A 12,976-nucleotide genomic window follows, 5' to 3' on the forward strand; every position below is an offset into this window, starting at 1 on the left:
TACACCTAAAAATGGGTACTCAGGATATTGAGCCAAGTTGACTTTCCTTTACTTCTGAAAGTGGTTGTGATCAATGCGAAAGCCATGCTCGAAACTGGTGAGTAAGAAATGTGTCTATCTTTCTCAACCCATCTTTATGTTGTGCCTACCCATTACCTTTTATATATTTCCTGTGGAACGAAGCCCTAAATTTAGGGGCAATTGGTATTACAGCAAAAAACAAGGATTTCTACAATGTGTCCAATTCCTGCTCTAGCAATGATTACATATGTAAAGCTGGGTTTCCATTTCCTCATCTGTAAAAGGGAACATCAGCCACCTTCACCACACTACTGCAAAAATAAAATCAGATAGCTGTGAATGTCTGGCACATAGCAGGCACTACTTCCTGCCAACCCAGGTGTAACCCTTGCCTTGTCTACATATGGGACCTAATCAATTCCACAACAGCCCACTGACACTGTTCTTTGAAGTCCAAGGAAAAATTTCCCTCTAAACATCTCAGAAAAATGAAAAAACAATACTTTTCAAGATATTTCATAGGTAAATACTTCTTAATTTCCTCAGCCAGAACCAAGAGTTAAGAAGAATATCATTTAAAAGAATTATAAAGGCATTTCTTTTTCAAGTTCCGCAAATACCTTCTTCATCCTCATTTCCCTTGGGGACTGGTTCTCACCACGTCTGCAGTGATCTGGAGAACCCTGGATCCAGCCCTATTCACTGCATTCCTGATTCTCCCACATTCTTGTCCCCGGCATTTGCTCATGGTAAATACTCACTAAACGGTTCTAAGCTGAACCAAACAGAATGAGGTTAAGAATTTCACAAAGACATATTGAGCATCTACTATACCCTAGGCACTGTGTAAGAGCATTTTCCCTCTCCCATTTAGTTATCACAACAACCCAGAAAGGTAATCACTGTCCCCAGCTAACAGATGACAAAACAGAAACTCAAGAGCACGCAGTGACTTGCCTTAAGTCCCAATGTCAGGAAGGACAGGACAGGATGGAGCCCAGGTCTCAGAGTGTGTTTTAACTGGGAGCCCCTCACTGCAAAAGCACCTTTGTTATGCTTTCTTTTCTAATCCAACCCCTGTGCACAATAGAAGCCCTTAATTTTCAGCAAGTCATTTGATAACTCCAAATGAGGGGCCATAAACTTTTCTCTACCTCTACTGGTGAACAAAGACAACATCATGTTTCCAACACACTAATCAAACCAAGGGGGAAAAAAATCCCCATGACTTCAGTAATTTTCCATCCTCTGGAACAAAGACACATACAGAGAAGATTCACCGTAATACATAAACATTGCTTTTAAATGATACCAATATCTCCTTTAATATGCCTCCAACCCTAAAACCTAAGGTTTAATAACTTCCTTTCTTGTATCTTCAATAGACACACAAATCTAAATAGTTATACAAACTGTACATGCAACAATGGCCACCTAGTTAGATTGGGCTCTCACATCGTTACTGATTTTCCTTACAACCTGCACCCAGTTTGACTGTAATCCTAGGCGTGCTGACCTGAAATAGTTGCTGGCCGCAGCGAGCACCACGCGGTGGCAGGAGAATTCCTGAATGTCCACACACAAGATGACATCGGTCAGAGCATTTTCCACTCGGAGGGTGTCCAGGCCATTCTGCAGAATTAAGGAGAGTCCTGTGTCATCGAATTTTACCTTATCCCCATTTAAGATTTCTACCAGGTCTCCCCTTTTCTGGGAGGGCTCATCTGTAGAAGGTGCCAGAGGCCCTTCCAAACTCTTCTCTACCATATCGCCCATAGTCCAGGCGTCCCTTTGTCCTGCCATCAACATCCAGACTGAAGGAGCACCCAAGCTTCAGGCAGGTCACATTGCAGAAGCTGAGCGGATTTCCTGTGTAGAGCCCTCCACTTATCACCAGCTGTCACACACACACAACAGGAAGTCTCGTACTTTCTCATCCTGTTACTACAAACGCCAGTAACTTCTATTCCTCTTCTTTCTGTGAGTCACCAAAAGGTTAGAAATTACTTAGAAGGGGTGTGTGGATAGGGGCTCCAGGAGAGAAGGGGTGGCTTCTCAGAGTCTGCTATTAGTGCTGTAAGGTTATTTTGGTCCATCTCCCCCTCATATCCGTGAGCAGGAAGCCTCTGATTCTGGCTATTACATTTGCACTTCTGGTGTTTTATAACCAAGGTTGTCAATGATAGGATAGGCAGGGGACATTCTATGATCTTCCCCCTCCCTCTTCTCAGGAGTCTGAGACCCCATGATAAGCCCCCACCCAGTCCCTTGGGAACTTTGTAAAACTTTGTGGCATTCCCACTTATATCAGCACTGCACATCTTCTGCCTTTGTCTTCCTCCACTGCTCAGGGGAAAACAACGTCGTAGCAAATATTAATGTTCTTCCCCCACACAAGAAAGTCTATTGTTCGTAGCAAATATTAATGTTCTTCCCCCACACAAGAAAGTCTATTGTTTCAGATATGTCTCTGGGGGACAGAGGAGAAATGGTCTCCAGAAACTCCACCCCCAGGGGCTTCTCTCTTAGCAGACTAATCAGGGCAGGTCAACACCAGTTTACTCTTGCAAGTCACAACTCAAATTGGCCTGATCTCACTCAGCATCTAGTGGTCAGGTTTCCACTGAAGTATCTTCACCATGAAGTATCTTCATTACCTTTGAAGGTGTCTGTTAAATAATAATAACTACCTTTTCATAAACTTCTACTATATTACAGATTAGAGAAGTTAACTTATTTTAATGTATTTTAATCCTTATAAGAATCCAGTGGGGCAGATGACTTTCTTCATTTTACAGAGAAGGAAACTGAAGCTCTGCTCAAGCAAGTAACAGGACCCACATCTGTTTGGCTCCAAAGCCCATTTCCTCCACCACCAACAGGCTACAAGAGCTATAAAATATCATGTTGGTCCTGACTCCTGCATCTCCCACAGAGAGAACCACAGGGCTTGCCTGTCACTGCTGCTCCAGTGCATGGCACCTCACCAAAGTGGCCTCTGCGGTCTCACTCCTGCTCTCATGCACTGTCAAGCAGTGGGGAGCATCAGCTGTCCTCCTGATCAGCAAGGAGCCCCCATCCTTTCTCTGTCCTGGTCTGTGGTTACTGAGCCCCCTCCAGGGGTCCCAGTTGTGCCTCAGTTCTTCTTCTCTTCCATGGATGCTTACTCCTAATGTCAGCGTCTTTGTTATCTCCCCCGCACCAGACTTGTGCTGTATCCAGACATGTTGGCCTCAAGAACAGAACAGCCCATTGAAGTCATTTAAACAAGAGAAGTCGCACATTATAAGAAGCCAGGAGTATGGAGTCCCAGACTAATCCAGACGCTCATACTTCTGTGTTATCAAGAACACATAATTTTTCCATTTTCCCATTCTGTCATACTCTCTGTGTGATGGAGATGCCCCTCATGATCACATAATAGCTGCCACAATACCAACAAGTCCAAAATCAGGAAGAAGGGCAGGTCTTTTCTCCTTCATCTCTTTTTACCAGGAAAAAGATACTTCTTAAAATCCCCATCAGACTTCTCCTAAGTCACTTGACCACCTCAGACCAAACTCCAGGAAATAAAAATGGAATATGTACATGATTGCCTTGCACAAAACATGATTCATCTACTGGCTTGAGTCCACTTTCCCCCAAAAGAAGGATCTGATAGTCAAATGTTAGCACAGAGAAGGGGCAAGGGCTGGTGTGTGGCTAACATCCTGAGCCCACCACACAGAACATGTACAACACTGACACTTCGCACACACCTCAACTGGGAGGAGCTAAGCACTTCCACCTCCATGGCTCTTATCACCACCTCTGGTAGGACTGAGGATAACACATAATGCAATCCCTTTCGTGGCATCTTGTCACCCAGAACCTCTCAAAGTATGAACAACACTGACCATATTCAGCTCCACTCTACCCTCCTATTAAAACAAAAAGAGATTAAAACTCAATTCTCCATTCACAATAGATCCTGGTCACCACGTTCCCTTATTATTTTTCATATACCTCCAAGCCCACCTGCCCCATTCTCTTGACATAAGCAGATAGCTGTTACCTTCCTCCCACCCCTACATCTTCCTAGTAGGGATGCATGCACAGACATGTACTGTAGGTGTGATAATGCCTACAATTAGATTTAGTACAAAAGAAAAAAACACAACCAGCCATGTCAACCTGGATATGCTCTGAGATTTAGCATGAATTGATAAATATTCTTTATAGCTACAAGCAAAATAACTCCGTTCTGTGTAAGTTTTATTTTCCCTACCAAGCAACAAAATGTACAAGCCATTGGCAGAAGCTTTAATACTGAGAAAACAATCTAATTATATCTCACTAGACTAGTTGGCTTTATAATGCTTGAAAGGAATAGATTCTGCCCCCGTGCAAATGGGTAGCTTCACTTAAGGGAAATCTCTATTCCTAAAACTACAGTTTGCCCCTTCTGACCCCAGTCAACTGTTTACTCTAACACAACCTATAGCGATAGAAACAAGTCCTAAGTCAGCTACAAGAGAAGAGCCACTGCTCCCTCATGTTAACTTATTACTATTAAAGCTATCATTTATTGAGTATCGACTATTTTTCAAGAAATGTGAGAGGCACTTTATGAATTCTGATGCATTTAATCTTCCCACCAATCCAGTACAGTTACACATTATGATCTTCATTTTAGAAATATGAAGACAGGTAAGATCACATAATTGGTATCATGTCCGTATCCCCTCTGTCCATCCTGGAAGTCACCCACAGACAGTTCGTATAAGCACACCAAAAGCATCACTTTGCCTGAGAGCATTCTCCAGTTATAAGGGCAGGTGGTCTCATCAGAAGTGCCCAAGAGTGACCTGCAGCTGAGAGCCAGGAGTTGGTACACAAAAATGCTAGCTTCCTGTCTCTCGGTGGCAGTGCTTACGTGTGTTCTACCCTAGCAGAAGACTCTCAGAGGACTGAGCTCTAGTTGCCCAAGTAGTAACCCATTCACCCTCTAAGGGAAGGAAGCCTCTGAAGCTATTTCCTTATATTCCAGGATAGGAAGGGAAAAGTAAAGACTGTCATCCCTCCCCAGAGAGGATCTGTTTATATTCCAAAATAAAGGTTTCTCTCTCAGGAGGAGGAAGATGGAGGAAACAGACCCTATGTAAGTTCTGAGTCTCATAATTTCAGCATTCATCTCCTCTGGTGCAACCCCATTGTAAACTCACGGTAACATCAGGCTTTCATCACATTATCTATTGAGATAGGGATGCAGAGAACTGGTAAGATGGTCTGTGCACAATAAATTATCTTTTTTTCTGATTCAGAGAATTTGTGTTTCCTGTCAGACAAAAATTGAAATACATACATACATATGCATTTAACATGCAGTTTATTTTTTATCTATCTATCTATCTATTTATTTAGGAGTGGGAAGAGGATGGGCTGAGGGAGAAGAAGAGAGAGAATCTTAAACAGCCTCCACACTCAGAGCCCAGAGCCTGACACAGGGCTCCATCTTACAAATCTAAGATCATGATCTGAGCCAACATCAAAAGTTAGATGCTTAGGAGTACCTGGATGGCTCAGTTGGTTGAATGTCTGACTCTTGGTTTTGGATCAGGTCATGATCTCACCATGGTCAGCTCAAGCCCCAAGTGGGGTTCTGCACTCAGTGCAGAATTTGCTTCAGATTCTCTCTCTCTCTCTTTCTCCTTCTCAAATAAATAAATAAATAAAATCTTAAAAAAAAAAAGTTGGAAGCTTAACTGAGTAAGTCACACAGGTGCCCCAACATGCAGCTCATTTTAACTTGATTTCTCCAGAATGAGTGGTAACAGGTGTGGGAGGGTAGAACCAGCAGAATGAACAAAATGCTTCAGGGTCTAAATTCTACCAAAGGAGACCCAGACTTCATACTTTCCTGATGCCTGCAAAACTTCTCCTTCAGGATAAATGTCCTTCCTGCCTTCATAAAGCTTCTCCAATATCCCTACATGTATTGCAAGCCTTGCCTGTGTACACACTGCTCTCTACTTTTGCTCCTATGGGTGCACTGAAGCACTGTATTGTCATTTCCCGGCTACTTGTCTGTCTCCCCCAGTAAGCTGTGAGCTCCAGTCAAGTCATCTTATATCCCAGAATACGGCACAAGCCCAGTTACATATGCTTCAGTCAAGAAATAAGGGGTGGATAGATGGATTTCATGGTGGAATGAAAGAATCATCAAAAACTGGAAGAAGGGGCGCCTGGGTGGCTCAGTGGGTTAAAGCCTCTGCCTTTGGCTCAGGTCATGATCCCAGGGTCCTGGGATCGAGCCCTGAGTCGGGCTCTCCGCTCAGCGGGGAGCCTGCTTCCTCCTCTCTCTGCCTGCCTCTCTGCCTCCTTGTGATTTCTGTCTGTCAAATAAACAAATAAATCTTAAAAAAAAAAAAAAAACTGGAAGAAGACGTCTGCCTTTGTAGCCAGTGGCTCTCTTAGGAGGACATCCTGTATGGCTGAGGTAATACGTAAGCTCACCTGGGAGGATAAGAATTTATGAGAGAAAAGGGAGAGGGTAAAGGCTTTCCAGAGAAAACGAGGAATGAACACACCAAAGGTATAAAAGAATAAGGAGTACAAACCATTAGACACCACTGGAAGACAAGGTGTGTGAGCGGGGTAGGTCTGGAAAATGGGGTACAATAATAAGACACAGGGGGCTGAGGGCAGGTGCTACTGGCCTGATGTTTCATGAAGCCTCTGCTCAGCTCTCTTTGCATTAACTCCCAGACAAACATAAATGGATAGCAACATAAAATGGTATTGAGACAGTGGAAATCAGCAATTTTGTACAGAAAGGTTTGGGAAATATTGTTTACTGTAGTCTACCTGCAGTTGGGACAAAAGTGGAAAACAAGATGAGTTTGGTGCTTTGGAAAGTGAGAAAGCTGATAGTGAATTGATAGTGAATTCTATTCTCCTCTATCAGGAGAAGTAACTGAAATAATGAAGCTCTTGTATAAAATCTGGGACTTGTCAACAAATCTTGTTATGAAGATGGTTGGCTGATCAAGATACACTGAGTAACCCTTCAGAACTGGATGAATTAATGAGTGAAGAAGCATATGAGAAATACATAAAATATATTGAGGAATGAAAATGGAACCCTTAAGTAAACAACTTAATCTAGCAATGCGGTCTTAAATTAGTGGTGCCTAGAAGATTTAAAAATTGCAACTTCCAAAAGGAGAGCCAAAGTTGGTGGCATCACAATCCCAGTCCTGGGATCAAGCCCTGCATCAAGCTCTCTGCTCAGCGGGGAGCCTGCTTCCTCCTCTCTCTCTGCCCGCCTCTCTGCCTACTTGTAATCTCTGTCTGTCAAATAAATAAATAAAATATTCTTTAAAAAAAAAGTAAAGAAAAGAAAATAGAGCTACCCTACAACCCAGCCATCACACTACTGGGTATTTACCCTAAAGATACAAATGTAGTTGAGTGATCGGAAGGGGCAAATGCACCTGAATATTCATAGCAGCAATGTCCACAATAGCCAAACTATGGAAAGAACCTAGATGTCCATCAACAGATGAATGGATAAAGAAGATGTGGTATATATACACAATGGAATACTATGCAGCCATCAAAAGAAATGAAATCTTGCCATTTGCCATGATGTAGATGGAACTAGAGGGTATTATGTTGAGGGAAATAAGTCAATCAGAGAAAGACAATTATCATATGATCTCCCTGATATGAGGAATTTGAGAGGCAGGTTGGGGAGGGGTTGGGGGACAAGGAAGGAAAAAATGAACAAGATGGGATCGGGAGGGAGACAAACCATAAGAGACTCTTAATCTAACAAAACAAACTGAGGGTTGCTGGGGAGCAGGGTATTGAGAGGGTAGTTGGGTTATGGACATTGGGGAGGGTGTGTGCTATGGTAAGTGCTTTGAAATGTGTAAGCCTGATGATTCACAGACCTGTACCCCTGGGGCAAATAATACATTATATGTTAATAAAAAATTTTTTTAATTTAAATTTTAAAAAATTAAAAAAAAAATAAGTTAGTAAAAAAAAAAAAATTGCAACTTCCAGCAATGCCAATGGAAAAAGAAACTACTTGCAACAATGTTCATGGAAGAAAACATCCCTTGATTTTCTAATGATTGCAGATAAACACAATATACATCCTTTTTGCAACACCCTATGATTTTTAGGCAAGGCTCCAGTTGTAATAGTCAAAATCCTGAAATGACATGTGGTTAAAAACCAGTTATAAAAACTATGTAATTCAAGGGGCCCCTGGGTGGCTCAGTGGGTTAAGGCCTCTGCCTTCGGCTCAGGTCATGATCCCAGGACCCTGGGATGGAGCCCCAAATCAGGCTTTCTGCTCAGCGGGGAGCCTGCTTCCCTTCCTCTCTCTGCCTGCCTCTCTGCCTACTAATGATCTCTGTCAAATAAATGAACAAAATCTTTAAAAAAAAAATAAGTAATTCAAGAATAATATTGTAATCTTAAATCTTAGGGAATATTGTAACTTGCTTACATCTGTCCCTGGGCTGGGGTCAAAATACTTAAATGATCTTTCCTTTGGAAATAACTGATAGTGGAGAAAGGTTAGTTAGTTGCATAGCATCAGATAAAGAGAAATACTGTCTTAATTTTGCAATATCCACCACCTGGTACCCCAACCTCCCACCTCTGCCCCTTCAAAACCCTCAGATTGTTTTTCAGAGTCCATAGTCTCTCATGTTTCACCTCCCCTTCCAATTTCCCCAAACTCCTTCTAACTCCCCATGTCCTCCATGCTATTTGTTATGCTCCACAAATAAGTGAAACCATATGATAACTGACTCTCTCTGCTTGACTTGGAAAACTGGACAGCTATATGTAGAAGAATGAAACTCGACCATTCTCTTACACCATACACAAAGATAAACTCAAAATGGATAAAAAACCTCAACGTGAGACAGGAATCCATCAGAATCCTAGAGGAGAACATAGGCAGTAATCTCTTCAATATCAGCCACAGCAACTTCTTTCAAGATATGTCTCCAAAGGCAAAGGAAACAAAAGCCAAAATAAACTTTTGGGACTTCATCAAAATCAAAAGCTTCTGCACAGCAAAGGAAACAGTCAAAAAAACAAAGAAGCAACCCACGGAATGGGAGAAGATATTTGCAAATGACAGTACAGACAAAAGGTTGATATCCAGGATCTATAAAGAACTCCTCAAACTCAACACACACAAAACAGACAATCATATCAAAAAGTGAGCAGAAGATATGAACAGACACTTCTCCAATGAAGACATACAAATGGCTATCAAACACATGAAAAAATGTTCATCATCACTAGCCCTCAGGGAGATTCAAATTAAAACCACTTTGAGATATCACCTTACACCAGTTAGAATGGCCAAAATTAGCAAGACAGGAAACAACATGTGTTGGAGGGGATGTGGAGAAAGGGGAACCCTCTTCCACTGTTGGTGGGAATGCGAGTTGGTGCAGCCTCTTTGGAAAACAGTGTGGAGATTCCTCAAGAAATTAAAAAAAAATAGAACTTCTCTATGACCCTGCAATTGCACTACTGGGTATTTACTCCAAAGATACAGATGTAGTGAAAAGAAGGGCCACCTGTACCCCAATGTTTATAGCAGCAATGGCCACGGTCGCCAAACTGTAGAAAGAACCAAGATACCCTTCAACGGGCGAATGGATAAGGAAGATGTGGTCCATATACACTATGGAGTATTATGCCTCCATCAGAAAGGATGAATACCCAACTTTTGTAGCAACATGGACGGGACTGGAAGAGATTATGCTGAGTGAAATAAGAGTTTGTATATCTTACTTGTAAGTGGGAGGTAACTGGAATATCCACCCATGTGTAAAACAAGAGTAGCCTTACCTTCTGTCCTGTGATCATCTTCTGGTTCCAGTTAATAGCTGAGGGTCCAGAGGACAGAGAACCTGCAGCTTCTACCTCAGATCAGGTTCACCTGTGTGTCCCCAGCTCATGGGTGGAGCACACCAGCCTCTCACACTCCCATCCTGCAGACACTATGGCCTGGTTTCTCTTCCTCACCTGATTCGAAGCTGCCCAAGTGTCCTAGACTCCTGCCCATCACACGTTAGCCCGAGGCCTCTGAGGCCAAGTCCTCCTGACAACCTCGTCCCAGCTCAAAAAAAATAAATGCTTTCACAAAGAACAATGGGCTGGGGGCCTGCCTGAGTCAGAAACAGGAAGTTGGGAAGTTGTATGAGAAGGAGCATAAGGCTGATCTAAGTGGGGAGCCCAGAAACCAAAATCTGAGTACAGGGCCAAGTTTAAAGCCAACTGTTTCATCATTTAAATCTGGAGATGATTATCTTTAAAAGATCTGTCAAGGTTTTATTTTCTCTTACAAATGTCACATAGAGAAAACACTTTCCATAGCCTAACTTTTCAATTTTTAGTCAACATAATGAAAGAAGTGTCATGTACTGGTTATAGTTTTCCCAAACTCTACTCAGAGCCACCTAGCCAGGTCCCTGAGGATCACTCTGGAATTTCCTCTGCAGATCTGAACTTAAGGAATTCCAGGTGGTTCCCAAAACCCCTACCAGGCGGTTCTGAGCAACCTCTCGCTGAAAAAATGTCCACAAAATAGGGAGTCAAAATTTGGAAGGGAGCTCAACCAAACCTGTTGCAAGCCCTGAGGTGGACCCAGGGGCCAAAGGCAAAAGTTAAAACTGGCCTTCAACAAATGGCAAAATCAGAGAAATTTATCCATAATACACCAGTCCATATCCCATGGGCTTTCTGCTCAGCTGGGGGCCTGCTTCTCTCTCTCTCTCTCTCTCATTGCCTGCTTCTTTGTCTACTTGTGATCTCTGTCTGTCAAATAAATAAATTTTTTAAATGCAGGATTTGAGGGGTGCCTGAGTGGCTCAGTGGGTTAAAGCCTCTGCCTTCAGCTCAGGTCATGATCCCAGGGTCCTGGGATCAAGCCCATCAGGCTGTCTGCTCAACAGGAAGCCTGTTTCCTTTCCTCTCTCTCTACCTGCCTCTCTGCCTACTTGTGATCTCTGTCTGTCAAATAAATAAATAAAATCTTAAAAAAAAAATCTTAAAAATAAAAATAAATTTTGTTACTTTTTTCTTACTATAAAACAATAATAAACCACATTCTTGAAAACTTGGAAAGTTCAGGAAAAAATCAAAATTGACATTTAATGTGTTAGCATAGACTTAAACTGACTAGAGAAATAGAGTTGCATGTATTTCTTCCCAACTTCAAGTTCAGTGATATATGTTGGTTGAAATTGGCCATAATAGGAGTGTTTACACCACAGAAATTGGTAAATGCTATAAATCAGCACCTTTTCATTTGTCTGTCTGTTTGTTTGAAATCCAGTTATTAAACATCTACCAGTAAGCGCATGACTGATATATCACCTTCCCCCTTGGACTGTAGAGGTCCTGAGATTACTTTGAATCTGGACTACCCTCCAGCTCCAGTTAAGGGTCTACTACCAGATTTTAGAGAAATTCTGCCTCAATCCCCTTTTTCTCAAGGTAGCTTGATTGATCCTCTGCTCCTTACATGTAAACGGGCTTCCCTGGAACAGAAACAGCAGTACCAGGATGTTCCTCTCTCTGTCCCTCACATTTATCACCACATTACCCTTCCTCCAGACTCTAATGTTGACCCACCTCCAAGCACTCACTACAGAATCACATCTGCAGCCCTTCAAGCTTCTACAGTTCTCTCATAAAGGGAATTTCCCAAAAGACACTTATTTTTGAGCAATTTATCTGCATGTAGCCTCTCATTCATTGTCCCATTATGGTTTTCTGTCCCAATTCACCTCTTATCCAGGGTTGCTGAAGATATTAAGAGGTTTTTTTCTTTTTCTTTTTCTTTTTTAACCAGAACTGCCATATTCCATAGTTCACCAAAATGACTAACACAAAAGGAAAGAAGAGAGGAACCCACTATATGTTCTCTAGGCCTTTTAGAAAACATGGACTTGTTCCTTTATGAGCCATGCTATTTCCTTATGTCTACAATATCACCCTTCTTCTAGACTTGTATGTATGTGGCTCAAGCAATGGCATTGCTCAAAAAGGGGCATGTTCCATGGCAAAACTGGAAGGGTCTAAAATATTACCCAGCATGCTGTTGGCAATGCTATAAACAAATAAGTTAAGGGCAAGATTATTGCCAAGAGAAGTAATGTATATATCAAGTATATTAAGCACTTTAAAAACAATCTGAGGGGTTTGAAGCGGTGAGGGGTGGGAGGTTGGGGGAACCAGGTAGTGGGTATTAGAGAGGGCACAGATAACATGGAGCACTGGGTGTGGTGCAAAAACAATGAATACTGTTATGCTGAAAATAAATTAGTTAATTAACTTTTTTTTTTAAAGATTTTATTTATTTATTTGACAGAGAGAGATCTCAAGTAGGCAGAGAGGCAGGCAGAGAGAGAGAGGAGGAAGCAGGCTCCCTGCTGAGCAGAGAGCCCGATGCGGGTCTCGATCCCAGGACTCTGAGATCATGACCTGAGCCGAAGGCAGCGGCTTAACCCACTGAGCCACCCAGGCACCCGTTAATTAACTTTTTTAAAAAAAATGCACTTTAAGAGACAAGATAAGATCCTAAAATATGTGAAGGGAAATGATCAGAAAAAGAAGGAAACCAAAGAGAAAAGTACATGGGTTCAATGTGTTGGGAGGAGGAAAATTTTATCCCTAGGCTGCTTGGTTCTTTTAGCTTGTGTAATAATTAAATTGACATAAGACCAATAAACAGGAGAAAAAAAAACAAATTTAATTCATATGAATGGAGACTCATAGACATGGGACCTAAGAAGTAACCAAGGCAGGCAGCTTTTATATTTTCTAGACAAGAAACAATAAAATTCTGGAAAATTGATAAGATAAACTTAGGTTTGGGTATTAATTAGAGGAGAATCTATGCAGAGTTTATTTACATAGTCTACTTGGC

General features: G+C 41.9%; 1 protein-coding gene across 2 annotated transcripts in view; it reads right to left on the minus strand.

The window, feature by feature from the left end:
* KLHL6 (kelch like family member 6) overlaps positions 1 to 1,897 on the minus strand; it is a 69,604-nt gene extending 67,707 nt beyond the window's left edge. The window contains exon 1 of one of the 2 annotated variants that reach the window (XM_045088668.1): positions 1,538 to 1,897. In XM_045088668.1, the coding sequence (XP_044944603.1) occupies positions 1,538 to 1,830 (293 nt within the window). In that variant the 5' untranslated portion in view covers positions 1,831 to 1,897. The remainder of the gene's footprint in view (positions 1 to 1,537) is intronic. The other variant, XM_004745090.3, reaches the window with a different exon arrangement.
* Between the last annotated feature and the right edge of the window lie 11,079 nt (positions 1,898 to 12,976).

Source organism: Mustela putorius, unplaced genomic scaffold (genome assembly GCF_011764305.1).
Source record: "Mustela putorius furo isolate JIRA1106 unplaced genomic scaffold, ASM1176430v1.1 tig00003834_pilon_pilon_pilon, whole genome shotgun sequence".
Taxonomy (NCBI): domain Eukaryota; kingdom Metazoa; phylum Chordata; class Mammalia; order Carnivora; family Mustelidae; genus Mustela; species Mustela putorius.